This window comes from Macaca fascicularis, chromosome 4 (assembly GCF_037993035.2).
Source record: "Macaca fascicularis isolate 582-1 chromosome 4, T2T-MFA8v1.1".
NCBI lineage: Eukaryota > Metazoa > Chordata > Mammalia > Primates > Cercopithecidae > Macaca > Macaca fascicularis.
This window is the reverse complement of record NC_088378.1, coordinates 101592057-101619552: the sequence shown is the minus strand read 5'-3', so window position 1 is coordinate 101619552 and position 27496 is coordinate 101592057. Positions and strand designations below refer to the sequence as shown.

Here is a 27496-nt window from a genome sequence, read left to right as displayed (position 1 = left end):
GGTGAAACCCCGCCTCTACTAAAAATACGAAAAATTAGCCGGGCATGGTGGCGGGCGCCTGTAATCCCAGCTACTTGGGAGGCTGAGGCAGGAGAATGGCGAACCCGGGAGGCAGAGTTTGCAGTGAGCTGAGATCGTGCCACTGCACTCCAGTCTGGGTGACAGAGCAAGACTCCGTCTCCAAAAAGAAAAAAAAAGATTTCTCCCCGAGTCTTACCATGGCTAGCTCTTTTATGCTCTGAACATCCTGTTACTTAGTGGTTTTATACTAGTAATGTAAAAGTGGTTTATAATCTGCAGGATTTTCCAGAAAAATCAATCAATATAATCTGTCACATTAATAGAACAGAGGAGAAACACGTGATTGTCTCGATAGATGAAGAAAATGAAGCTATTAAAATCCTATAGTCATTCATCATTAAAAAAACTCCTCTTAGCAATTTAAGTCTAGAGGGACACTTGATTCAATAAAAGGTAGATTTTAGAAAACTATAGCAACAATCATTATGTGAGGTAAAAAGTTGGAGAGAGAAATCAGAAAAAAGGCAAAACTTCTGCTATCTCTATTTCTGTTCAACATGCACTGGGTGTCATAGCAAGCACAGTAAGGGAAGGAAAAACAGGGTTACACACTGGAAAGGGAGAAACAAAGCTATCATTATTAATAGATGATATAATTGCATATATAGGAAATACAAAAGAGTCTACAGTGCTGGGCATGGTGGCTCACACCTATAATCCCAGCACTTCAGGAGGCGGAGACAGGAGACCAGCCTGACCAACATGGTGAAACATTGTATCTACTAAAAATACAAAGATTAGCCGGTGTGGTGGCCTGTGCCTACACATACCACATGTATGTATGTATTTGTATACAGTCCCAGCTACTTGGGAGGCTGAGGCAGGAGAATCCTTTGAACCCGGAATGCTGAGGTTGCAGTGAGTAAAGATCATGCCACTGCACTCCAGCCTGGGCAACAGAGCGAGACTCCATCTCAAAAAAGAAAGAAAAAGAAAAAAGAAAAAAAAAATCTATAAATAAATTCACCAAATCAATTAAAAGAGTTACCAAGATTGTGGATATGAAAATCAAAGGTATGTTGATACACGACAGTAAACAAAAAATGAAATTTTGAGGGAGATGTTTCTTACAATAGTATAAAAACTAGCAAGTAGGCCGGGTGCAGTGGCTCATGCCTGTAATCCCAGCACTGTGGGAGGCCGAGGTGAGCAGATCAACTGAGGTATGGGGTTCAAGAGCAGCCTGGCAAACATGGCAAAACCCCGTCTCTACTAAAAATACAAAAATGAGCCGGGCATTGTGGCACACAACTGTAATCCCAGCTACTCAGGAGGCTGAGGCAGGGGAATCGCTTGAATCCGGGTGGCGGAGGTTGCTGTGAGCCGAGATCACTCCATTGCACTCCAGTCTGAATGACAGAGTGAGACTCAATTTCAAAAAACAAAAACAAAAAACACGTAGCAATTACCTTCTAGATCTAACTGCTAATGAAATATGGATGAGGTCAGACGCAGTGGCTCACTCCTGTAATCCCAGCACTTTGGGAGGCTGAGGCGGTGGATCACCTGAGGTCAGGAGTTCGAGATCAGTCAGACCAACATAGTGAAACCCTATCTCTACGAAAAATACGAACATTAGCTGGGCATGGTGGTGCAAGCCTGTAATCCTAGCTACTCTGGAGGCCAAGGCAGGAGAATCACTTGAACCTGGGAGGTGGAGGTTGTAGTTAGCCGAGATTGGGTGATTACACTCCAGCCTGGGCAACAAGAGTGAAACTCCCTCTCAAAAAAAAAAAAAAAAAAAAGAAATATAGATGAAAGCAGAACATGCTAAACGACACTTCTAGAATGCACTCTGCAAAATCCTCTCTTTGGGAAACTCTACAGGAAAAATAACCTGTTTCTTCAATGAGTAAATTGAGTACATTTTATTCAATGAATAAAAAAGGTATGAAAGAGGAAGTTATGAGTTAAAAGAGATTTAAAAGACATATTGGTTAGTCACAAGGTATGAACCTTATTTGAATCCTGATCCAAACAGGCAAACTGAAAAAAAAAAATGTATGACACTTACAAGACAGGTGGAAATTTTAATACCGAATAGAGTTTGATATTAGGGAATTATTACCTTTTCTTTTTTTCTTTTTTTTGAGACAAGATCTCCCTGTCACCCAGGCTGGAGTGCGTGAACACAGCTCACTGAAACCTCAACTTCCCAGCCTCAAGCAATCTTCCCATGTCAGCCTTTCCATAGCTGGGACCAGAAGCATAGCCATCACAGCTGGCTACTTTTTAGATTTTTTGTAGAGACGGGGTCTCTCCACCTTGCCCAGGCTGATCTTGAACTCCTGGACTCCAGCAATCCTCCCACTTCCCAAAGTACTGGAATTACAGGTGTGAGCCACTGTGCCCAGCCAATATAAGAAAATTATTATTTGTGCATTTATTTTTATTTTTGAGATGGAGTCTTGCTCTGTTGCCCAGGCTGGAGTGCAGTGACGCCATCTCAGCTCACTGCAACCTCCGCCTTCTGGGTTCAAGTGATTCTCCTGTCTCAGTCTCCCGAGTAGCTGGGATTACAGGCATGCGCCACCATGCCCGGCTAATTTTGTATTCTTAGTAGAGATGGGGTTTCACCATGTTGGCCGGTCTCGCACTCCTGATCTCGGGTGATCCACCCGCCTTGGCCTCCCAAAGTACTTAGATTACAGGTGTGAGCCACCGCTCCCAGTCATTTATTATTTTTTTAAGACAAGGTTTCCCTTTGTCACCCAGGCTGGAGTGCAGTGGCATGATCTCGGCTCACAGCAGCCTCAACCTCCTAGGCTCAAGTGATTCTCCCACCTCAGCCCCCCAGATAGCTGGGACAACAGGTGCATATTACCATACCCAGATAATTTATTTTGTATTTTTTGAAGAGACGATTTTGCCACATGGCCCAGGCTTGAACTCCTAGGCTCAAGTGATCCACCCATCTCAGCCTCTCAAAATGCTGGTATTTATTACAAGCATGAGCAACCACTCCCAGCCCAGTCTCCTATGGTACTGGTTTAAAATTTTCATAATAAAAAGTTTTGGCCAGGCGCAGTGGCTCACACCTGTTATCCCAGCACTCTGGGAGACCGAGCAGATCACCTGAGGTCAGGAGTTTGAGAGCAGCCTGGACAACATGGTGAAACCCTATCTCTACTAAAAATACAAAAATTATCCAGCCATGGTGGTGGGCCCTGTAATCCCAGCTACTCAGGAGGCAGAGGCAGGAGAATCGCTTGAATCCTGGAGGCGGAGGGTGCAGTGAGCCGAGATCGCATCACTGCACTCCAGCCTGGGTGACAGAGCGAGACTCCATCTCAAAATAAATAGATAAATAAAAAGTTTTAAAATAGATCAATTACCTATGAATAAATTAACAAAAGATATACAAAACCTCTGCAGAGAAAATGCTAATGAGTGAAGCTGGGCAGTATTAGAGGAGATCTAAACAAGTGGATTGGGAGACTCAATATTGTTAGCATATCAACTCTCTCCCATGTTTACTTATTTCTTTTTTAATAGAGACAGTGTCTTGTTCTGTTACCCAGGCTGGAGTGCAGTGGCAAGATCATAGCTCACGGTCACCTCAAACTCCTGAGCTTCAGTGATTCTCTTGCATAACTAAGACTACAAGCTACAAGTGCACACCACCATACCTGGCGAATTTTTTAAAAAGTTTTTATAGAGATGAAGACTCACAACCCTCTATAAAAACTTTTATAGAGAGCTTTTTTAATTTCAATTTTTCTTTTGAGATGGAGTATCTCTCTGTCGAAAGGCTGGAGTGCAATGGCGAGATCTCGGCCCACTGCAACCTCTGCCTTCGGGGTTCAAGCAATTCTCCCGCCTCAGCCTCCCAAGTAGCTAGGACTACAGGCGTGCGCCACCATGCCCAGCTAATTTTTGTATTTTTAGTAGAGATGGGGTTTCACCATGTTGGCCAGGCTGGTCTCGATCTCTTGACTTCATAATCCACCCACCTCAGCCTCCCAAAGTGCTGGGATTACAGGCGTGAGTCACCTCGCCTGGGTGGAGTTTTTACAGAGTGTTGTCCAAGATGGTCTTGAACTCCTCAGCTCAAGCAACTCTCCTTCCTCAGCCTTCTGAAGTGCTGGAATGACAGGCATAAGCCATCATTCCTGGCCCCAAATTTATCTATAGATTCAACATTATCTCAATCAAAATTCCAAAAAGTATTTTGTGGAATCTGACAAGCTGATTTCAAAATTTATACGAGAATGCAAAGGATCAAGACTCTCTAAAACACCCTTGGAGAAAAACAAAGTGGTGGAACTTACCCTAAAAGATATTGAGACTAATTATAAAGCTACATTATGTGCAACATGGTACAAAGATAGACAAAGATTTTAATGGGACAGAATAAAGAGTTCAGGGATAGCTACCCAATACGGTTTGCCCTTTGTATCCAAGGGTTTCACACCTGAGAATTCAACCAACCATGGATTGAAACCCACAGATATGGAGGGCCAACTGTATTACATCACTTTATGTAAGGGATTTGAGCATCTGTGGACTTTGGTGTCTGCAGGGTACCCTGGAGCCAATCCTGAGGGTCAACAGTATATGACTGTAAAGAAAGGTGGCATGTACCCTTGATAAAATGCGATAAGGATGGCACTTTGCCTCTGTGACCTTCCTTCCCCAAATCCAATAGCTCTGATATAATAATAAGAAACATAATAAATCTCAAGTAAAGGACATTCTACAAAATACCTAATTAGTACTCCTCAAAACTGTTAAAACCAAAAAACTGTCACAGTCAAGAGTAGCTTAAGGAGACATGACAACTAAATGCAATATGGTATCCTAAATGGGATCTTGGAATAGTAAAAGGACATTAAGAAAAACTAAGGAAATCCGGATAAGGTATAGACCTTTTCTTTTTTTTTTTTTTTTTGTGAGATGGAATCTCTCTCTCTGTCACCTAGACTGGAGTGCAGTGGCATGATCTTGGCTCACTGCAACCTCCACCCCCCGAGTTCAAGTGATTCTCCTATCTCAGCCTCCCAAGTAGCTGGGACTAAGGCATATGCCATCTTGCCTGGCTAATTTTTGTATTTTTTTAGTAGAGATGGGGTTTCACCATGTTGGCCAGGGTGGTTTCGAACTCATGATTTCAGGTGATCTGCCCATCTCGGCCTCCCAAAGTGCTGGGATTACAGGCATGACCCACTGTGCCCAGCGGATATAGCCCTTAGCTAACAATAATGTATCAATATTGGTTTATTAATTGTATAAATATATTAATGTGAAATATTAATAATAGGAAAATGGGGGTGCTGCAGTGGCACGTGTCTGTAGTCCCGGTTACTTGATCCGGTGAGGCGGGAGGATCACTGAGCTCAGTTCGAGACCAGCATGGGCAATACAGTGAAACTCTGCCCTACTACCTCCCCAACAAAAAACCCCAGGGGAATGGGTATGGGGTTATACAGGAACTCTCTGTACTATCTTCACAATTTTTCTGTAAATGTAAAACTTGCTAAAACCAAAAGTTTATTTTTAAATAAACTACATTGAGATATCCTTTCTCACTTTCTGGACTACTGGCAAGAATTTCAGTTGGCAAAAAGTTTAACAAGTCAGTGAGGTTGAGGGTGAAGCAGGTACTCCTGATACATTGCTGTGGAAAAGCAAATTGGAATGATGCCTATGGAGATCTGGGAAATGCCTAGCAATATTACATAAGGATTTACTCTTTGACTAGCTGCAAAAATAGACTTTAAAAAGGAATGGGTATTATCTCTATAGAGAGGTATGGAGTGAGCTCGAAAATATCTCGTTAAAAGTAAAAACGTGTTATATCTGAGAGCAGGGCTTCTATAAAATTAAAAAAAATAAACCAAATTAATTAAATTAAAAAGAAGAATGTATGGCCTGGCTGTGATGGCTCATGCCTATAATCCCAGCACTTTAGGAGGCCACAGTGGGAGGACTGCTTGAGGCCAGGAGTTTGAGACCAGCCTGGGCAACACAGCGAGACTCTGTGTCCACTTTAAAAAAAAAAAAAAAAAAGGTGTACCTTTTCTTTTAAAAAGGGGGTGGCATACAAATATATTTTATATACATATAAATTAGTATATTATCTAATATTTACATGTTTAATCTGCCTTTTTCAATACCAGTATTATTACCAATAATACACTTATAAAAAACAGCTTATAATTTTTTTGCAGTTTTTTGTTCTTAAGATAAAAGGACAGTCAAAATACCAAGTTTTAAACCCACTCGAAAAAATATCCAGCTGGGCACAGTGTCGTGCACCTGTAATCTCAGCTACTTGGGAGGTGGGAAGCTGAGACGGGAGGATCACTTGAACCCAGGAGTTCGGCTCCAAGCAGAACAACCCTAACTCCTGGGCTCAATGATCCTCCTGCCTCAGCCTCCCAAAGGTTGAGGAAACTAGGACTATAAGCACATGCCACTGCACCCCCATTTCCCTATTATTAACATCCCATATTCGTAAAATACATTGGTACAATAAACCAGTATTGATACATTATTGTTAACTAAAGTTTATACTTTATCCAGATTTCCTTAGTTTTTACCTGATGTCTTTATCTTAAAAATATGTATTAAATATATTTATATCAATATATATTTACATAAGTATTTATATGTAATATGTATAATTTATATGCAATATGCCTTACATAATATAAAACATTGTATATAATTTATATTATATACTGTATACACATTTATATGCTACTCCCTTTTTAAAATAAAAGGCACAACTTTTTCTTTGTTTTTGAGACAGGGTCTCACTCTGTTGCCCAGGTTGGAGTGCAGTGGCACCATCTTGGCTCACTGCAGCCTCAAACTCCAGGGCTCAAGTGATTCCCCCCCCCATCAGCCTCTTGAATAGTTGGGACTACAGGCATGCACCACCACACTTGGCTAATTTTTGTATTTTAGTAGAGACAGACTTTCACCATGTTGCCCACGCTGGTCTCGAACTCCTGAGCTCAAGTGATCCACCTGCTTCAGCCTCCCAAAGTACTGGGATTATAGGTTTGAGCCATTACATGACTGAGTGAGAGAGAGAGAATATATTTACTTACACTTTTAAAACCGGAAGGCTAGGCGCGGTGGCTCACGCCTATAATCTCAGTACTTTGGGAGGCCAAGGTGAGTGGACCACCTGAGGTCAGGAGTTCAAGACCAGCCTGGCCAATGTGGTGAAACCTCGTCTCTACTAAAAACACAAAAATTAGCCAGGCATGGTGGTGCACACTTGTAATCTCATCTACTCTGGGAGGCTGAGGCAGGAGAATCACTTAAACCTGGGAAGAAGAGACTGCAGCGAGCCAAGATCACCCCACTGCACTCCAGCCTGGGCAACAGAAAGAGACTCCATCTCGAAATAAATAAATAAATAAATAAATAAAATTTAAAAACCATGGAAGGGTAAACTAAAAACAATTAGAAAGGTTTCTAATCAGGGAAGGAGAGAAGAGCATGGAGAGGACATGAACAGAAGATGTTTCTCTAATTGTACCTTTTTCCACAGCTTTGACTGTAGAACCATGTATATACTTTATAAATGTATGAAACAAATTAAAACAAGGCCGGGCGCGGTGGCTCAAGCCTGTAATCCCAGCACTTTGGGAGGCCGAGACGGGCGGATCACAAGGTCAGGAGATCGAGACCAGCCTGGCTAATACGGTGGAACCCCGTCTCTACTAAAAAATACAAAAAACTAGCCGGGTGAGGTGGCGGGCGCCTGTAGTCCCAGCTACTCGGGAGGCTGAGGCAGGAGAATGGCGTAGACCCGGGAGGCAGAGCTTGCAGTGAGCTGAGATGCGGCCACTGCACTCCAGCCTGGGCGACAGAGCGAGACTCCGTCTCAAAAAAAAAAAAAAAAAAAAAAAAAATTAAATCAAAATTTAAAAACCGGTATCTAAAAACAGATAACATAATGAAACAAGTTAATTTGCCTACGTTGAGTTAAACTGTCCAGAGACATTTTTTTTTTTTTTGGTGGGTGGGGTATAGAGGACGTCTTGCTATGTTACCCAGGATGGAGTGCAGTGGCATGATCATAGCTCACTACAGCCCTGAACCCCTGGGCTCAAGCAATCCTCCTGCCTCAACTTCCTGAGTAGCTGAGACTACAGGCATGGGTCACTGCACCTGGCTGAACATTTTTTTGAGTGGGTTAAAAATCTCAAATTTTACTGTCCTTTTATCTTAAGAACAAAAAAACTGCAAGTAAATCATAAACTGTTTTTTAAATAAATTATATCCTTGGTAATAAAACTGGTATTTTGAAACAGGTAGATTTTTAAAATTTGAAATTTTTAATAAAAAATCAATAAAAACAAGGCCAGGCACGGTGGCTCATGCCTGTAATCCCAGCACTTTGGGAGATGGAGATGGGTGGATCACCTGAAGTCAGGAGTTCGAGATCAGCCTGGCCAACATGGTGAAACCCAGTCTCTACTAAAAATACAAAAAAGTAGCTGGGCATGGTGGCACGCACCTGTAGTGCCAGCTACTTGAGATACTGAGGTGGGAGAATCGTTTGAACCCAGGAGGTGGAGGTTGCAGTGAGCCGAGATTGCACCACTGCACTCCAGCCTGGGCGACACAGCGAGATTGTCTAAAAAAATAAACAAATAAAAATAAATAAAAACAAAAACATAATATTTTTAAAAATATAATTTGTGAGACCAGGGAATTTCTAGTAGAATGTATAGAGAAAGAAAAGATACAGCAGGTGTTATAAGTGTCTCCAATCTAGTACAAGTATTTTCACTAAGTCCCTCTGTTCACATACACTCACACACGTACACAGAAGCAGAGTTTTGTCTAATTATACATAATCTGGAATGATGGGAGATGCAGAACAGCCAAGGGTAACAGAAAGCAGAAGTGAAGCTAAGCATCCAGCACCAGCCTTCACTTTCTTTCATCTTAATGGAAGAATGCAAAGAACTCCCTAACCATGGCCGGGCATGGTGGCTCACGCCTGTAATCCCAGCACTTTGGGAGTCTGAGGCGGGTGGATCACAAGGTAAAGAGATGGAGACCATCCCGGCCAACATGGTGAAATCCTGTCTCTACTAAAAATACAAAAATTATTCTGGCATGGTGGCATGCGCCTGTAGTCCCAGCTACTCGGGAGTTTGAGGCAGGAGAATCGCTTGAACCTGGGAGGTGGTGGTTGCAGTGAGCCGAGATCACGCCACTGCACTCCAGCCTGGGCGACAAAGCAAGAATCCGTCTAAAAAAAGAAAAAGAAAAACAAAACAAAACAAAACAAAAACCTCGCTAGCCACATAGGCCACAGGGCCACCAAAGGACTCTTCTTCATCTCTAAGGTGATTTATCCTCCAGTGTTCCCCAGGACAGTGTGGGGTCAGCAAGAGATGGTATGGGGTCCTGTTGTGATTTCTGTATCACTTACAGTGAAGGTTTCTTGGGGCAGCTATTCTATAAATTGTTCAGTTTACAGAACAACCTCTTTGCAGAAAGCTATAATCATTTTGTAAAAACATGAATAATGATATATGTAAGTTCCCTTCATAAACTATTTTTCTTACAGAAAATGATTCCTATATGTATGCAATATATGAAGTTATGATATGTGTCCACAGAAACACAAACCATTAAACTAAGCATGATTGACTATTTCTGGGCTTTTTTCAGCAATACTCATTTATAACTTGGCTCATTTGTTTTACAGTCCCCTTCAATTTCCCTGGAATCCAGTAGTAGTAGGTGCCAAAAGTCCTACATAAATCTATGGGAGGAAATGAAAATAATCAGCTACTTTCATTTTTTTTTAGACTAAATCACAAGGGAAAAAGCTACTCCCAGGAGTTCAAGACCAGCCTGGCCAACATGGTGAAACCCCGTCTCTACTAAAAATACAAAAAAATAGCCAGGCATGGTAGTGTGCGTCTGTAGTCCCAGCTACTTGGGAGAATGAGATAGGAGAATTGCTTTAACCCAGGAGGCAGAGGTTGCAGCGAGCTGAGATTGTGCCACTGTACTTCAGCCTGGGCAACAAGAGCAAAACTCTGTCTCAGAAAAAAAAAAAAAAAAAGTTACTTCCTTCTACCTTCAAAAATATCACCATTATAAAGTTTTAGCTGTAGACCAACTCAGTCTGGTTCTTGGAAGTTGAGTTTTATCCAAGAGCATAGCCTGAAAACCCATCCTGATCTGTGAGGCTGAGACACATTGTATAGGAGCAGTGGAATGGGAAGATGAAGGAAAGAGAGAACCAGGGCTGAGAATGAGAGTCTAGACTCTAATGATAATATTAATATGTAATAACATATAACTGGCATGAACAAAACTGGCCACAGAACTGCATGCACATTTTATCATTCCAGAACTTTTCAAGTAGTTTTGCTTAACACAGTGTACAGATGAGCAACTGGGTTTAGAAAGCATCACAACTAGCTCAAAGTCACACAACTACTAGAAGGAGCCTCAGGATTCAGAACCAGGGCAGTCTGACTCCAAGGCCAATACTGCTTTTTTTACTGAAAAAATAAAAATAAAAAAAGATAAAATTCAAATGTGGATTGCTAGACATTTCAAAGCTGAGTATTTGATATTAATACTACAACTGTGCCCTTTTCAATTCTGTCTGTCACCAGACTCCCATCTTATAACCTGTTTCGCCTGATGGTCTTGACATGACAACAGCATTGGGTGGCTGTTGATCTGCTGCCTGTACATATAACATTAACAACTCTTTTACATCTTTAAGTTAACTTTAATATTTAAAATACCTTGGAAACCATTTCCTTCCTTTGCATGCTTGGGTACAAGGTAAAACGGCTTTAGTCTTAGTTGCTGCCTAACTTTTGCTGAAAGCCAGTTTTTAATGGCCAGGCCTTCTTGGGTGCTGGCAGGCCAGCTAGTTTTTAATTCCAAAGCCAGGGTTATATCCACAGATATTTCTTTATTAATAAGAAGTGTTACAGCAGGGCTCCCTGGTCTTTTCCTCTTCATGATGACATCTGCATCTGGTTGAACATATAAAAGAAAAGAAAGTATTAATCCAATTTTCTCTAGAAATACAGGGGAAATAATATAACTATAATTGAAGATCTCTGGTGTGCTAAGTATAAAGTAAACATTGGTGGTAAAACAGAAACTGGTTCTAAAAGGCAAAATGCTTTACTAAACCAATATTGGCTGGGCGTGATGGCTCACGCCTGTAATCACAGCACTTTGGGAGGCTAAGATGGGATGATCACTTGAGGTCAGGAGTTTGAGACCAGCCTGACCAACATGGTAAAACCTCATCTCTACTAAAAATACAAAAATTAGCTGGGCATGGTGGTGAATGCCTGTAATCCCAGCTACTCAGGAGGTTGAGGCATGAGAATCACTTGAACCCAGGAGGCGGAGGTTGCCATGAGCCGAGATCACACCACTGCACTCCAGCCTGGTCGACAGATTAAGATTATGTCTCAAAAAAGAAAAACAAAAAAACAAAAAAACCCACACAATAATTACTGATATCTCCCATCAGGAGGCATTGTCAAGATGGTGTGGGGCATCTATGATGAGGGGGTCTCTGTAGACTTTGAGGTTTAAGAGTGCTGTGATTAAATTTTCTTTTCTTTTCTTTTTTTTGAGACGGAGTTTCGCTCTTGTTGTCTTGTTGCCCAGGCTGGAGTGCAATGGCACAATCTTGGCTCACTGCAACTTCTGCCTCCCGGGCTCAAGCAATCCTCCTGCCTCAGCCTCCTGAGTAGCTGGGATTACAGGCATGTGCCAAAGCGCCTCGTTAAATTTTCATTACAAATTATAGATGGCAGAATGGAGGGAAGCCTAGAGAAGAGGCCAGATGGGCAAGAGGGAAGAGACAGGCAGCAAAAAAACCACAGCAACAGCCCGGCACAGAGGCTGGGTGCCATGGCAGCACAAAGGCAGTGAGCATCAAGACACGGGAGAAGAAATGAGAGCAACTAAAGAAGTACAAATCAACATAACCGGTCATGAGTTGAGTATGATGTGAGGAGAAAAGTAGGAGCCTTGGGATGCCATCCCAGGATCTTGGCCTAGGAAGTGACTGATGTTGGTTCCATTCCCCAAAACAGAATAAGCAGGAAGAAAAAAGATTGGGCCAAGCTGAACTTCATGAGATACAATGAGCTCTAGATACCTATGGGACACTCAAGTGGGGATGGTTGCTGGGTTGGTGGCTATGGTCAGAAATGTAGATGGCTTTGGGAGTTGGGGGTATATAAGCAGTAAAGACTACTACTCTCAGATAAGACTTCCACAGTGAGGAAGTAGAACACAAAGGAGAAAACACTAGAAAAATCTGCAAACCTGGCCACCTGTTACCCAAATCTGGCCACCTCTCCTGTTACCACTGAGGAAGTAAGTGTCCATCTACCTTACTTTTTTTGAGACAAAGTCTGGCTCTGTAGCCCAGGCTGGATGGAGTACAGTGGTGTGATCTCAGCTCACTGCAACCTCCACCTCCCAGGTTCAAGTGATTCTCCTGCCTCAGCCTCCTGAGTAGCTGGGATTACAGGCAAGCACCACCACACCTGGCTAATTTTTGTATTTTTAGTAGAGATGGGGTTTTACCATGTTGGCCAGGCTGGTCTTGAACTCTTTTCCTTTTTTTTTTTTTTTTGAGATATAATCTTAATCTGTCGCCCAGGCTGGAGCTGCAGTGGCGCGATCTCGGCTCACTGCAAGCTCTGCCTCCTGGGTTCCCGTCATTCTCCTGCCTCAGCCTCCTGAGTAGCTGGGACTACAGGCGCCCGCCACCACGCCCGGCTAATTTTTTGTATTTTTAGTAGAGACGGGGTTTCACCATGGTCTCGATCTCCTGACCCTGTGATCCGCCTGCCTTGGCCTCCCAAAGTGCTGAGATTACAGGCGTGAGCCACCGCGCCCGGCCTGTCTTGAACTCTTGAGCTCAAATGATCTGCCTGCCTTGGCCTCCCAAAGTGTTGGGATTACAGGTGTGAGCCACCATACCTGGCCCTCCATCTACCTTTCAAAGGCCACCTCTGCACATGGTCTCTGGATCCCTTCCTTCTCAACTTCTCAAGTACCATGCTCTTCAACTATTCCCTCTCCTACATCAGCAACCTCTCCCTCCCTGCTAGATTATTCTGAAATTCATACAGAGGGTTACAGGGTATACCTCTCCTTTCACCCCATATCTTCCTCCTCTCCATACTCACCTGTGGGGAAAAGAAAGAGATCAGCCTGTTACTGTGTCTATTTAGAAAGAAGTAGACGTAAGAGACTCCATTTTGTTCTGTATTTGAGATGCTGTTAATCTGTGACCCTACCCCCAACCTTGTCCTTGCAAGAGACATGTGCTGCAGTGACTCAAGGTTTAATGAATTTTGGGTTGTGCAGGATGTGTCTTTGTTAAACAAGTGCCTGAAGGCAGCTTGCTGGTTAAAAGTCATCACCATTCTCTTAATTTCAACTACCCAGGGACACGTACACGGCCAAGGGTCGCAGGGACCTCTGCCTAGGAAAGCTAGGTGTTGTCCAAGGTTTCTCCCCATGTGATAGGCTGAAATAATGCTAAAAGGTTTATGGAGATGTTTGCATATGCATCTCAAGGCACAGCATTTTCCTTTAAACTTATTCATGTCACAGAGGTTTTTGTTCATATGTCTTACTGCCGATTTCCTCCCTACAATGATCCTATTGTCCTGCCACTCCCTTATCTTTAAGATGGTAAAGATAATTATCAATAAATACTAAGGGAACTCAGAGACCGGTGCCGGGGTCCTCTGTAAGCTGAGCGCCGGGCCCCCGCTTTTCTTTCTCTATACTTTGTCTCTGTGTCTTATTTCTTTTCTCAAGTCTCTTGTTCCACCTAACGAGAAACACCCACAGGTGTGGAGGGGCAGGCCACCCCTTCACTCACCCATCTTCTGCTTCCTTCCAGCCCAAACTTTTTTTTTTTTTTTTTTTTTGAGACAGGGTCCCATTCTGTCACCCAGGCTGGAGTGCAGTAGCATGAACATGGCTCACTGCAGCCTCAATCTCCTAGGCTCAAGCAATCCTCTTGCCTCAGCATTGTATGTAGCTGGGACCACAGGCACATGCCACCACCCCTGGCTAATTAAAAAACATTGTTTTTCTTTTTTTTCTGAGACAGAGTCTTGCTCTGTCGCCCAGACTGAAGTGCAGTGGCGCAATCTCAGCTCACTGCAACCTCCGCCTCCTGGGCTTAAGCAATTCTCTTGCCTCAACTTCCTGAGTAGCTAGGATTACAGGTGTGTGCCAACATGCCTGGCTAATTTTTGTAGTTTTAGTAGAGACAGGGTTTCATCATCTTAGCCAGGCTGGTCTCGAACTCCTTATCTTGTGATCCGCCCCCCTCGGCCTCACAGAGTGTTGGGATTACAGGCGTGAGCCACCACGGCTGGCCTAAAAATTTTTTTTGTAGAGATGGACTCTCACTTTGTTGCCCAGGCTGGTCTTTAACTCCTGGGCTCAAGCGATCCTTCTGCCTTGGCCTCCCAAAGTGCTGAGACACCACACTCAGCCCAGTCAGAACTTTCTAGAGTGGCCTACACATGTTATCTCCACTGCAACGCTGCCTTTCACTCCATATCCATCACCCCACTGACATTTCTCTTGTCAACCCCAGAAGACCAAAGAACCCCACAAGACCAAAGACCAAATCCAGTGGATTTCTGGATGTCAGTAGCATTCCAAACACTGACTGCTCCTTCTACAAAACATTCATATTCTCCTTTTGCTCATTCTCTTCTTCCCAAACTCTAATGGAATTCTCTTCTTACCACTCTACTTAACATTGCAACTTCCCCCCGACCTCCATCTCCCACATTCCTGATCCCTCTCACTTTGCTATACTTCTTCACAACAGCACTTACTACTTTCTAGTATACAAGATAATCATTTTTTCCATTTGTTATTAATTGTATGCCTGTGCTTGCAAGATTATAAAGTACAGAAGGGTAGAGGTCTTCATCTAATTGTTCACTAATGAATCCTAAATAACTAGAACACCTACACGTTAGATAATCGATGAATATTGATTAAATTAATGGATGTATGAATTTAAACTTTCTGCCTAGGTATTTCATCCATTCCCAAAGCCACCTATATGATGATGACTCCCAAATGTTTACTTGCAGCCCAAAGGTATCCTTTGCACTCCAAACCTATATCCAGCTACAAACTTAACACATCCACTTTGATGTTGATGTACCACAGGAATCTACAACCAAACATATCCAAAGCCAATAAACATAACTTAATTCATATACCAAAGTATGTTTTGCCTCAGTCCTTCCCATCTCAGAAAATGGCACAATCAATCCACCCAGATGCACCATCCAGAAACCTGGGAACCATCTTAATTTAATCCTCTCTCTTACCCACTATGCTTAATCCAGCTGCAAGTGCTGCTACAGCTTGGACCTGTCTGCTGCTCCAATCCCAGCACCCTACTCCCACCCCATCTAAGCTGCCACCATCTTTTACCTGAACTATTTCATCATTTTCCTTTCTAATCTTCTTATTTGCCTTCTTATAAAATCTATCCTCAGAAGCCAGAGTAAATGTTTAAAAATACAAAGCCAGTCATTACTCTCTGATGAAAACCTGGCTTCTCAATGATCAGATAATGAAACCTGGTGCTGGGCGCGGTGGCTCACTCCTGTAATCCCAGAACTTTGGGAGGCTGAGGTGGGTGGATCACCCGAGGTCAGGAGTTTGAGATCAGCCTGGCCAACATGGAGAAATCCCATCTCTACTAAAAACACAAAAATTAGCCGGGCGTGGTGCACACGCCTGTAATCCCAGCTACTTGGGAGGCTGAGGCAGGAGAATTGCTTAAACCTGGGAGGCGGAGGTTGAGGTAAGCCGAGATCAGGGCCATTGCACTCCAGCCTAAGTGACAAGAGTGAAACTCCATCTCAAAATAAAATAAAATAAAAATAAATAAAATAAAATAAAATAAAATCTGGCCAGGCATAGTGGCTCACACCTGTAATCCCAGCACTTTGGGAAGCTGAGGCAGGTGTATCATGAGGTCAGGAGTTCAAGACCAGCCTGGCTAAGATAGTAAAACCCCATCTATACTAAAAATACAAAAATTAGCCAGGCGTGGTGGTGGGTGCCTGTAATCCCCCCTACTCGGGAGGCTGAGGCAGGAGAATCACTTGAACCCGGGAGGCAGAGGTTGCAGTGAGCCGAGATCGTGCCACTGCACTCCAGCCTGGGCGACAGAGCAAGACTCCTTCTCAAAAATAAAATAAAACAAAATCTAAACTCCTTTTCCGGGTCTACAAGTCAGTAGAGAATCTGGTCCCTGGCCTCCTCTTTAGCTTCATTTCATGTCACTTCATCTTTTCTGCAAGAGCCTCTTTTTGTTCCTAGATCTTGCCAAGCTCTTTTTTCTGCCTCAGGGCTTGGCTCTACCACCCCATTCCACCCTAATTGCTATCACTTTTCCCAGTTTATTCCCTTCAGAGCACTCACTGCAATTTGTGTTGTATGTTTTTACACTATTAGATTACGAGCTTTAAAGAGGATCCCATCAATTTTATGCAGGCGCATATACCCAGTGGCACAAGCAGCAGACTAAATGAAAAGCAGAGTGTTGTTTCTAGAAGGAGAGAATAGTCATACCTAGTAATTGCCAATGTACACTCCTCTACTGATGTTTCTTGACCTCACTACTGCCCTTTTTCTTACTGCAGAGAGGTCAAGAAACATGAGGAGGTGAGTGCACATTGGCAATTACTAGGTATAATTAAACCTTTAAGAATCAAAAGGCAAAAATCTTACCTTTAATGTTGTTAATTTCTTCCTTAATGATTTTCCTAAACTTTGACAACATCTTAGAAGCTGATAATATTTCATCTTCTAAAAACAGGCTCAGAGGATTTCCTTCTGGATTTCTTTTAAATTTCACAAAGTAATATGCACCAGTGTCAGAATATTCTTCTAGCTGAATTCTGGGGACTTGCAGTTTAAACATGACATCGAATTCATTAGGTGCAGAAATCTAAGAAACAGTAAAAATAGCACTGAAATATTTGCTTATGAATGTTTTCCAAGTGACTGGAAGTTTTAAGTTCCACTTAAAACTTTACTTTAAAAAGCAAGATTCATAATGTCTATATATTCCCTCTGGGAGTGGGACTACTGGAGCTGGCAGGAGGTGGAAGAGTATTACCTGTTTCATTTTGTAGGATCTACACTCGATTTTTTTTACCATGACCTAGCATTATTTTTATAACTAAAAATGATTTTAGGCCAGCTGCAGTGGCTCACACCTATAATTAACTTTCGTGTATGATATGTGGCAGAGAATCAAGGTTCATGTTTTTCCTATATAGATACCCAATTGACCCAGCATTATTCATTGAAAGAAAAAAAAAATCATCTATTCAGCCAGGCACAGTGGCTCACGCTTGTAATCCCAGCACTTTGTGAGGCTGAGGCAGGCGAATCACAAGGTCAAGTGATCGAGACCATCCTGGCCAACATGGTGAAACCTCGTCTCTATTAAAAATATGAAAATTAGCTGGATGTGGTGGTGTGTGCCTATAGTTCCAGCTACTCAGAAGGCTGAGGCAGGAGAATTGCTTGAACTCGGGAGGCAGAGGTTTCAGTGAGCCAAGATGGTGCGACTGTACTCCAATCTGGGTGACAGAACAAGACTCTGTCTCAAAAAAAAAAAAAAAACCTTTCTCCTACTGAATTACATTGCTGCATATTTTGTGTACTATATTGAATTATATGTGCAGGATTCTTTCTGAACTTTCTATTCAATTGGCCTATTTTTCTTTTTTTTTTTTTCTGAGATGGAGTCTCGCTCTGTCGCCCAGGCTGGAGTGCAGTGGCCGGATCTCAGCTCACTGCAAGCTCCGTCTCCCGGGTTCATGCCATTCTCCTGCCTCAGCCTCCCGAGTAACTGGGACTACAGGCGCCCACCACTTCGCCCGGCTAGTTTTTTGTATTTTTCAGTAGAGACGGGGTTTCCCCGTGTTAGCCAGGATGGTCTCGATCTCCTGACCTCGTGATCCGCCTGTCTCGACCTCCCAAAGTGCTGGGATTACAGACTTGAGCCACTGCGCCTGGCCTCAATTGGCCTATTTTTCTATCACTGCATCAATAACACCTGCTTAATTAGGGTGCTTTATGGTAAGTCTTGCTCTTTGGTAGAGTAAATCTTCCAACATTTTTTCCCGTACAATTTCCTAAACTATTCTAGGTTCATTGCACTTCCATATAAATCTTTTAATCAGGCTGGGCACAGTGGCTCACACCTGTAATCCCAGCACTTTAGGAGGCTGAGGCGGGCAGATTACCTGAGGTTAGGAGTTTGAGACTAGCCTGGCCAAAGTGGTGAAACCCCGTCTCTACTAAAAATACAAACATTAACTGGGTGTGGTGGCGGGCGCCTATAATCCCAGCTACTCGGGAGGCTGAGGCAAGAGAATTGCTTGAACCCGGGAGAAGGAGGTTGCAGTGAGCCGAAATCGAGCCACTTCACTCCAGCCTGGGCAAAAGAGTGAAACTCTGTCTCAAAATAAAAATAAAAATAAAAATAAATAAATAAATAAATCTGAAACCCCGTCTCTACTAAAAATACAAAAAATTAGCTGGGAGTGGTGGCAGGAGCCTGTAGTCCCAGCTACTTGGGAGGCTGAGGCAGGAGAATGGCGTGAACCCAGCAGGCGGAGCTTACAGTGAGCCGAGATTGCGCCACTGCACTCTAGCCTGGGTGACAGTGCAAGACTCTGTCTCAATAAATAAATAAATAAATAAATAAATATTTTAATCAGTTTGTCAATTTAATTAAAAAACTGATGAGATTTCGACTGAGATTGCATTAAATCCAGATCAATTTGAGGAAAAATGAACATGACATAGTTGTCAATTACTTCCTCTTCAAATTTACCCAGTTATGTTTTTAAGTTTTGAATATCTTTAGTGAGATTTATTCCTAAATATTTTATTTTTAAATTGTTTTTCAAGTTTTCCATTTTTGTTTGTTTGTTTTTGAGACAGTTTCACTCTTGTCACAGAGGCTGAAGTGCAATGGAGCAATCTTGGCTTGCGGCAACCTCTGCTTCCTGGGCTCAAGCAATTCTCCTGCATCAGCCTCCCCAGTAGCTGGGCATTACAGGCGTATGCCACCACGCCCAGCTAATTTTCTTTTTTTTTTTTTTTTTTTGAGACGGAGTCTTGCTCTGTCGCCCAGGCTGAAGTGCAGTGGCCGGATCTCAGCTCACTGCAAGCTCTGCCTCCTGGGTTTACGCCATTCTCCTGCCTCAGCCTCCTGGAGTAGCTGGGACTACAGGCGCCCGCCATCACGCCCGGCTAGTTTTTTGTATTTTTTAGTAGAGACGGGGTTTCACCGGATTAGCCAGGATAGTCTCGATCTCCTGACCTTGTGATCTGCCCGTCTCGGCCTCCCAAAGTGCTGGGATTACAGGCTTGAGCCACCGTGCCCGGCCTAATTTTTGTATTTTTAGTAGAGACAGGGTTTTGCCATGTTGACCAGGCTGGTCTCAAACTCCTGACCTCAAGCGATCTGCCTGCCTCTACCTCCCAAAGTGCTGGGATTACAGGCGTGAGCCACCATGCCTGGCCAAAGTTTTCAATTTTTATTTGTTAGAGGTGGGGTCTCTAGGCTGGAGTACAGTGGCTACTCACAGATAGATCACAGTGCACTGCAGCCTCAAACTCCTGGCCTGATGTGATTCTCCTACCTCAGCCTCCCAAATAGCTGGGACTATCAGAATGCACCAATGGACCTAGCTTTGATATTTTTGATGATATTCTAAATAGTATTTTCATTTTGTTTTTAACCTTGTTAGTATATTGAAATATTTTTATCTTTGTTTATTGACTTTGCAACCAGCAATTTTGCTAATTTACTAATTATTTCCAACAGTTTATAAATGAAGCCAATCAAGTCATCTACACATAACGATTTCATCACTCCTTTTCCAATCCTATGCCTTTATTTTCCTTATCTTGCTGCATCAGCTGTATGTATTCCTTTACGTTCTTTTTGTTGTTGTTGTTCAACATTATTTACGTAATTCATTTTCACTGTTCATGTTGCTGTAGTTTGTTCCTATTCTTTACCAGTTAATATACCATTACTTAAAACCACTGGCCGGGCGTGATGGCTCACGCCTGTAATCCCAGTACTTTGGGAGGCCGACGTGGGTGGATCACATGAGGTCGAGTTCGAGACCAGTCTTACCAACATGGAGCAACCCCATCTCTATTAAAAATACAAAAAGTTAGCCAGGCATGGTGGTGCATGCCTGTAATCCCAGCTACTCAGGAGGCTGAGGCAGGAGGATCGCTTGAACCTGGGAGGTAGAGGTTGCAGTGAGCTGAGGCCACCCACGCCATTGCACTCCAGCCCAGGTGACAAGAATGAAACTCTGTCTCCAAACAAAACAAAACAAAAACAAACAAACACTAAAATTAATTGATTTCCATGTAACCTTTTCACTCAGTCCAAAGTATATAAATAGTACATTAACACCTAGAACAAAAAGAACATATGGACTAACAATTCTACAGGGAATTTCTACAAGAAACTTCCCACATATTTTCAAGTTTTTTTTAACCTAGAATTTGATAAACTACAATAAAATATATGAATGAGAAATGTGTCAATATGGAACTATGTAAATAAATTACTGAGAAGTATATTTTGTCTATCCTTTGACTCATAAAAAAGAACTTGGAATCCAATTTTGAAATGCAAATATAAATATAACAGATCCAAGTGTATGTGTAAAAGAAGAAAATACATCAAAATGATAACAGTAAATAAAATAGGAGCAATATTTTCTTCTATAGGCTTTTCTGACTTTCCTAGAGCATCAATATGGAACAAGAGGCAGGGCACCGTGGCTCATACCTATAATCCCAGCACTTTGGGAGGCCGAGGCAAGCGGATCACATGAGGTCAGGAGTTCGAGACCAACCTGGCCAACATAGTGAAACCCCGTCTCTACTAAAAATACAAAAATTAACTGGGCATGGTTAATCAAGCTTGTAATCCCAGCTACTTGGGAGGTTGAGGAAGGAGAATTGCTTAAACCCAGGAGGCAGAGGTTGCAGTCAGCCAAGATCATGCCACTGCACTCCAGCCTGGGTGACAGAGGAAGACACCATCTCACAATAAAATAAAATAAAATTAAATTAAAATAAAATAAAATATGGGACAAATGAGAATATGGGAGAGGCTGAGGAGAGGGGTAAGGAGGAGGGGAGCTAATGAACTGTACAAGCCTGCTGGTGGATGAACAGTGGGTCAGCTCTACAAGAAACACATATATCTCATTCATTCATTCACTCAGACAGCATCTCGCTGTTGCCCAGGCTGGAGTGCAGTGATGTGAGCAGGCCTCACTGCAGCCTTGACCTCCTGAGATCAAATGACCCTTCCATTTCAGTCTCCCAGGTAGCTGGGACTGCAGATGTGTGCCACCACATCCAGCTAATTTTTAACTTATTTTTGGTAGAGCTGGGGTCTCACTATGTTGCCCAGGCTGGACTCAAACTCCTGGCCTCAAGTTCCTCCCGCCTCAGCCTCCCATTGTGCTAGGATCACAGGCATGAGCCCACTGTACCTGGCCCACGTATATCTCATGATCAGTAACAGAAAAAGTTTTAGGCCAGGTGCGGTGGCTCATGCCTGTAATCCCAGCACTTTGAAAGGCTGAGGCAGGTGGATCGAGGTCAGAAGTTCAAGCCTGGCCAACATGCTGAAATCTTGTCTCTACTAAAAATACAAAATTAGCCTGGTGAGGTGACACCTGACTCACCTGACTATAATCCCAGTTACTCAGGAGGCTGAGGCAGGAGACTCACTTGAACCCAAGAGGCGGAGGTTACAGTGAGCCAAGATCACATTATTCCACTCCACCCTGGGTGACAGAAAGACTCCATCTCAAAAAAAAAAAAAAAAGAAAAAGAAAAAGTTTTAGATTAAACAAATTTCACTGGATTTCTTTTCATTGGCATAATTTTTAAAAACAAAGTGGTTCTGGGCCGGACATGGTGGCTCAGGCCTGTAATCCCAGCACTTTGGGAGACTGAGGCGGGTGCATCATGAGGTCAGGAGATAGAGACCTGCCTGGCTAACACTGTGAAACTCCTTCTCTACTAAAAATACAAAAATTAGCCGGGCATAGTGGCGGGTGCCTGTAGTCCCAGCTACTCGGGAGGCTGACGCAGGAGAATGGTGTGAACCCAGTAGGCAGAGCTTGCAGTGGGCCGAGATGGCACCACTGCACTCCAGCCTGGGCAACAGAGTGAGACTCCGTCTCAAAAAAAAAAAACCAAAACAAAACAAACAAACAAACAAACAAACAAAAAAACCCCCCCCACACACAAAGTGGTTCTGAATGGAGACTGTCTTCTGAATGTCTTGTTCTCTAACTCTAACTGGTAATTTTCTTTTTCCTTTGGACCCGCCATATATAGTAATTGAACTGAATTGATACGCACGTAATAAGAATCATGCTCAATCAGAGACATCTGATGCTGAAAAGTAAAATAGTTAATTGAAAAGTATCATGCTCAAGACATAGTCTGGGCCGGGCGCGGTGGCTCAAGCCTGTACTCCCAGCACTTGGGGAGTCCGAGGCGGGTGGATCATCTGAGGTCAGAGTTTGAGACCAGCCTGGCTAACATGGTGAAACCCCGTCTCTACTAAAAATACAAAAATTATCCGGAAGTGGTGGCAGGTGCCTGTAATCCCTGCTACTTGGGAGGCTGAAGCAGGATAATCGCTTGAACCCGGGAGCCAGAGGTGCCAGTGAAACCTAGATGGCACCACTGCACTACAGACTGGGCAACAAGCGTGAAACTCTGTCAAAAAAAGAAAAAGAAGAAAGAAAAGAAAGAACGAAAGAGAAAGGATGGAAGGGAGGGAGGGAGGGAAAGAGAAGAAAATAGAAAAGAAGAGAAAAGAAAATAATAGAAAAGAAGTCGGGCACGGTGGCTCACACCTGTACTCCCAGCACTTTGGGAGGCCAAGGCTGGCGGATCACCTGAGGTCGGGAGTTCGAGACCAGCCTGACCAACATGGAGAAAGCCCATCTCTATTAAAAATACAAAATTAGCCAGGCGTGGAGGCTCATGCCTGTAATCCCAGCTACTCAGGAGGCTGAGGCAGGAGAATCGCTTGAACCTGGGAGGCGGAGGTTGCAGTGAGCCAAGATCACTCCACTGCACTCCAGCCTGGATAATAAGAGCGAAACTCCGTCTCAAAAAAAGAAAGAAAAAGAAAGAAATCTGTTGCTGGGCAGGAAACACGCTCCAGTCAGGAACTTGCTTCTAAACTTTCGATTTACACAGAAATGATTAATGACTCAATCACCCACAAACAAATGGAGCTGTGTAATACACACGTCTAAGCAATTATACGGAATGTGTATCTAGAAAGCATAGTTTTTAGTATCTGTAGGGAATATTCGTATTTGTTTGTTTAACATTACACTGTGAGCTTCCCAAGATTTCTGTATAAGAAATTGGGGATAGACGGGACAGCAGGAGAGGGCAGGGAGGAAGAGGGGGAGAGAAATTGAAGGTATTTTTTCTATGGAGTAAGAGGTCTTTCTCATAGGAAAAAGTCTACGTGGAATTTTTAACAGACCACTTCAAATTATGCAAGTCAATATCTCACTTGGGACCTCAGGTCCACACCATCAAACACCGCCCTGTTACGGAAACTCGATACATGTCGGCTTGCATGAATAAACCGCTACATTTGAATTACCCCGGGAACACTGTCTTGAAATTACCCAGTAATCAGTACCGGTTGGCTGTCTGATCGTTGGATGTGTAGATGAGTAAACGAACGGTTTGTCGTTTTACTTAGAACAGGCTACCGAAAAACATGCAAGAGTCTAAGTCACTTCCGAAGGGAAGTGAGGGGCGCGACCCGGGGGAGGTAGGGACTGCGAACTGCGGATTCGGGAAGGCTGAGCATCGGGGCCCTGCGGGCGGGCGCCAAGCGGCTCACCTTCACGTGCTCGTAGTAGCTCCCGGTGTGCAGCTGCTCGACGCCTCCGAACTCGGGCTCGCACTTCAATCTGCGCAGCAGGTGGCCCACTACCCCATTCACCACCTTCGCCGCCTTGGAGATGTCCTGGTGGCTGAGCCTTAACTTCTCCAAAACCGCCCGGAGCTTCCTGGCCCCAGGCGCCGCATCCCTCTGTACCAGAATGGGGACCGAGACCGGCAGGCCGGGGTTGGGCACATCCCGGGGCCCGGGCGGGGGTCTTGGCTTCGAAGAGCAGCGCGCGCCCCTCTGGCGGCGAGAACCAGCCCTGGAAAGAGCCGGTTCCCGAGCCGCAGGAGGCTCCAGCCCCTCCGCCCCAGCGGCGCTGGTGGAGTCAGAGGGCCGCGCGTCCTGGGCGCGCTGAGGGGCCTTTTTAGCGCGGGCCCCAGTTGCGCGGACTGGCGACCGCTCCTGGGTGTCCGGGGGGCTCTTCTTCTGCCCGGATCCCGACTTCCTGGCGGGGCCGAACTTTCCCGCCTCGGGCAGGGCGGCTTCGGGGGCAGCCGGAGACTCGTTGCGGTCCGTCCGGGCCCCCCTGGCACTCCGCGCGGAAGCCTCGGGGACAGTGGCTCCGGCCTCGGAAGCTCTCCGCGTGGCCTTTCCTTGCCGAGGCTGCATGGCTGGCGCTTTCTGTTCCCGGAAAGAAGAATCCGTTTCAAGAAAAGGCCGCAAGAGGAAGAGCCAGCAATAGCTGTTGGAAACCTACCACTACTGGCGGGCACACAGTGTCTGCGAGCCGAAGCGGAACCCCAGGCTGGGAAGTCGCTGCGAGCCACGCCCATGCCGCGAAGAGGCTGGCCGCGGCCTTTACTGATGCTACAAAAGTCTCGAAGTTTCTAACCCTCCAGGGCAATCCGTGACCCTGTCTTAAGAAGATGAGGTAGGGCGGGGCGCGGTGGCTCACGCCTGTAACCTCAGCATCCGAGAGGCCGAGGCGGGCAGGTCGCTTGAGCTCAGGAGTTTGAGACCAGCATGGGCAACCCAGCAATATATATAAATTATATATATATATATACACACACACACACACACCACACATATATATGTGTGTGTGTGTTGGTTGGGCACAGTGACTCACACCTGTAATCCCAGCAATCTGGGAGGCCGAGGTGGGCGGATCACCTGAGGTCAGGAGTTTAAGACCAGCCTGGCCATCAAGGCGAAACCCCGTCTCTACTAAAAAATACAAAGATGGGCCGGGCGCGGTGGCTCAAGCCTGTAATCCCAGCACTTTGGGAGGCCGAGACGGGCGGATCACAAGGTCAGGAGATCGAGACCATCCTGGCTAACATGGTGAAACCCCGTCTCTACTAAAAATACAAAAAAACTAGCCGGGCGAGGTGGCAGGCGCCTGTAGTCCCAGCTACTCGGGAGGCTGAGGCAGGAGAATGGCATAAACCCGGGAGGCGGAGCTTGCAGTGAGCTGAGATCCGGCCACTGCACTCCAGCCTGGGCGACAGAGCGAGACTCCGTCTCAAAAAAAAAAAAAAAAAAAAAATACAAAGATTAGCTGGGCGTGGTGGCCGGCACCTGTAATCCCAGCTACTGGGGAGGCTAAGGCTGGAGAATCACTTGAACTCGGGAGGCGGAGGTTGCAGTGAGCCGAGACGTGCCACTTCATTCCAGCCTGGACTACAGAGCGAGACTCTGTCTCAAAAAAGAAAAAGAGGCCGGGCGGGGTGGTGCACGTCTATAATCCCAGCACTTTGGAAGGCCGAGGCGGGTGCATCACAAGGTCAAGAGATCGAGACCTTCCTGGCCAACATGGTGAAACCTCGTCTCTACTAAAAATACAAAAATTAGCAGGACGTGGTGGCGTGTGCCTGTAGTCCTAGCTACTCCGGAGGCCGAGACAGAGAACTGCTTGAACCTGGGAGGGAGAGGTTGCAGTAAGCCAAGATTGCGCCACTGCACTCCAGCCTGGGCAACAGAACAAGACTCCATCACAAGACAGAAAAAGAAAAAAAAAAAAAGAAAAAAAGAAAAGAAAGAAAAAAGAAAAAAATTGACAGAGAAACTTTTCTCTTTCAATTAAATGCTTTTGTTTTTTGTTTTTTGTTTTTGTTTTTTTTTTTGAGACGGAGTCTCGCTCTGTTGCCCAGGCTGGAGTGCAGTGGCCGGATCTCAGCTCACTTCAAGCTCCGCCTCCCAGGTTCACGCCATTCTCCTGCCTCAGCCTCCCGAGTAGCTGGGACTACAGGCGCCCGCCACCTCGCCCGGCTAGTTTTTTGTATTTTTTAGTAGAGACGGGGTTTCACCGTGTTAGCCAGGATGGTCTCGATCTCCTGACCTCGTGATCCGCCCGTCTCGGCCTCCCAAAGTGCTGGGATTACAGGCTTGAGCCACAGCGCCCGGCCTAAATGTTTTTTTAATTTAATTTTGTTTTGAGTCAGGGAGGAGCAATCTCGGCTCACTGCAACCTCTGCTACCAGGGCTCAAGCGATCCTCCCACCTCAGCATCTCGAGTAGCTGTTACTACAGGTGCGGACACCATGCCTAGCTTTTTCTTTTCTTTTTTCTTTTCTTTCTTTCTTTTTTTTTTTTTTAAATACATGGGGAGGTCTTACTATGTTACCCAGGCTGGTCTCAAAACTCCTAGACTCAAGTGATTCTCCCTCCTCAGCCTCCCAAAGTGTTGGGATTGTAGGCATGAGCCACTGTGCCCTGCCACAGAAACTTTTTCTTTTCTTTCTTTCTTTTTTTTTTTTTTTTGAGGCAGAATTTCGCTCTTGTCACCCAGGCTGGAGTGCAACGGCGCAATCTTGGCTCACTGCAACCTCTGCCTCCTGGGTTCAAGCAATTCTCCTGCCTCAGCCTTCTGGGTAGCTGGGATTACAGACGCCCGCCACTATGCCCGCCTAATTTTTTGTATTTTTAGTAGAGACGGAGTTTCGCTATGTTGGCCATGGCACCTGGCCAGAAACTTTTATTTATATTTATTTATTTATTTTTATTTTTTTGAGACGGAGTCTCACTCTGTCACCTAGGCTGGAGTGCAGTGGCGCGATCTTGGCTCACTGTAACCTCCGCCTCCCGGATTCAAGCGATTCTCCTGCCTCAACCTCCGAAGTAGCTGGGGCTACAGGTGTGCACCACCGCACCCGGCTAATTTTTGTATTTTTAGTACAGAGGGGTTTCACCATATTGGCCGGGCTGGTCTGGCACTCCTGATCTCGTGATCCACCTGCCCGGCCTCCCAAAGTGTTGGGATTACAGGTGTGAGCCACCATGCCCGGCCAACTTTTTCAATGTAAATTTAAAAAGGGGTTTTTAAAAATCAGTAAGAAATAAAATAATTTTTAAAAAGAAAATAAAAAATTAATAAGAAATGAAAAATAATTTGAAAAAAGAAAAAATAAGAAATAGAAAATATTCAAC

General features: G+C 44.5%; 1 protein-coding gene across 3 annotated transcripts in view; it reads right to left on the bottom strand.

Annotated features, from left to right (window-relative positions):
• Window positions 1-24849, bottom strand: part of CGAS (cyclic GMP-AMP synthase) — a 30924-nt gene extending 6075 nt beyond the window's left edge. For 2 of the 3 annotated variants that reach the window (XM_015449182.3, XM_074037663.1), the window contains exons 1-3: window positions 24080-24849; window positions 16855-17074; window positions 10827-11063 (exon numbers count right to left, since the gene is read on the bottom strand). In XM_015449182.3, coding sequence (XP_015304668.3) covers window positions 10827-11063; window positions 16855-17074; window positions 24080-24736 — 1114 coding nt within the window. In that variant the 5' untranslated portion in view covers window positions 24737-24849. The remainder of the gene's footprint in view (window positions 1-10826; window positions 11064-16854; window positions 17075-24079) is intronic. The other variant, XM_045391138.2, reaches the window with a different exon arrangement.
• Window positions 24850-27496: the final 2647 nt, after the last annotated feature.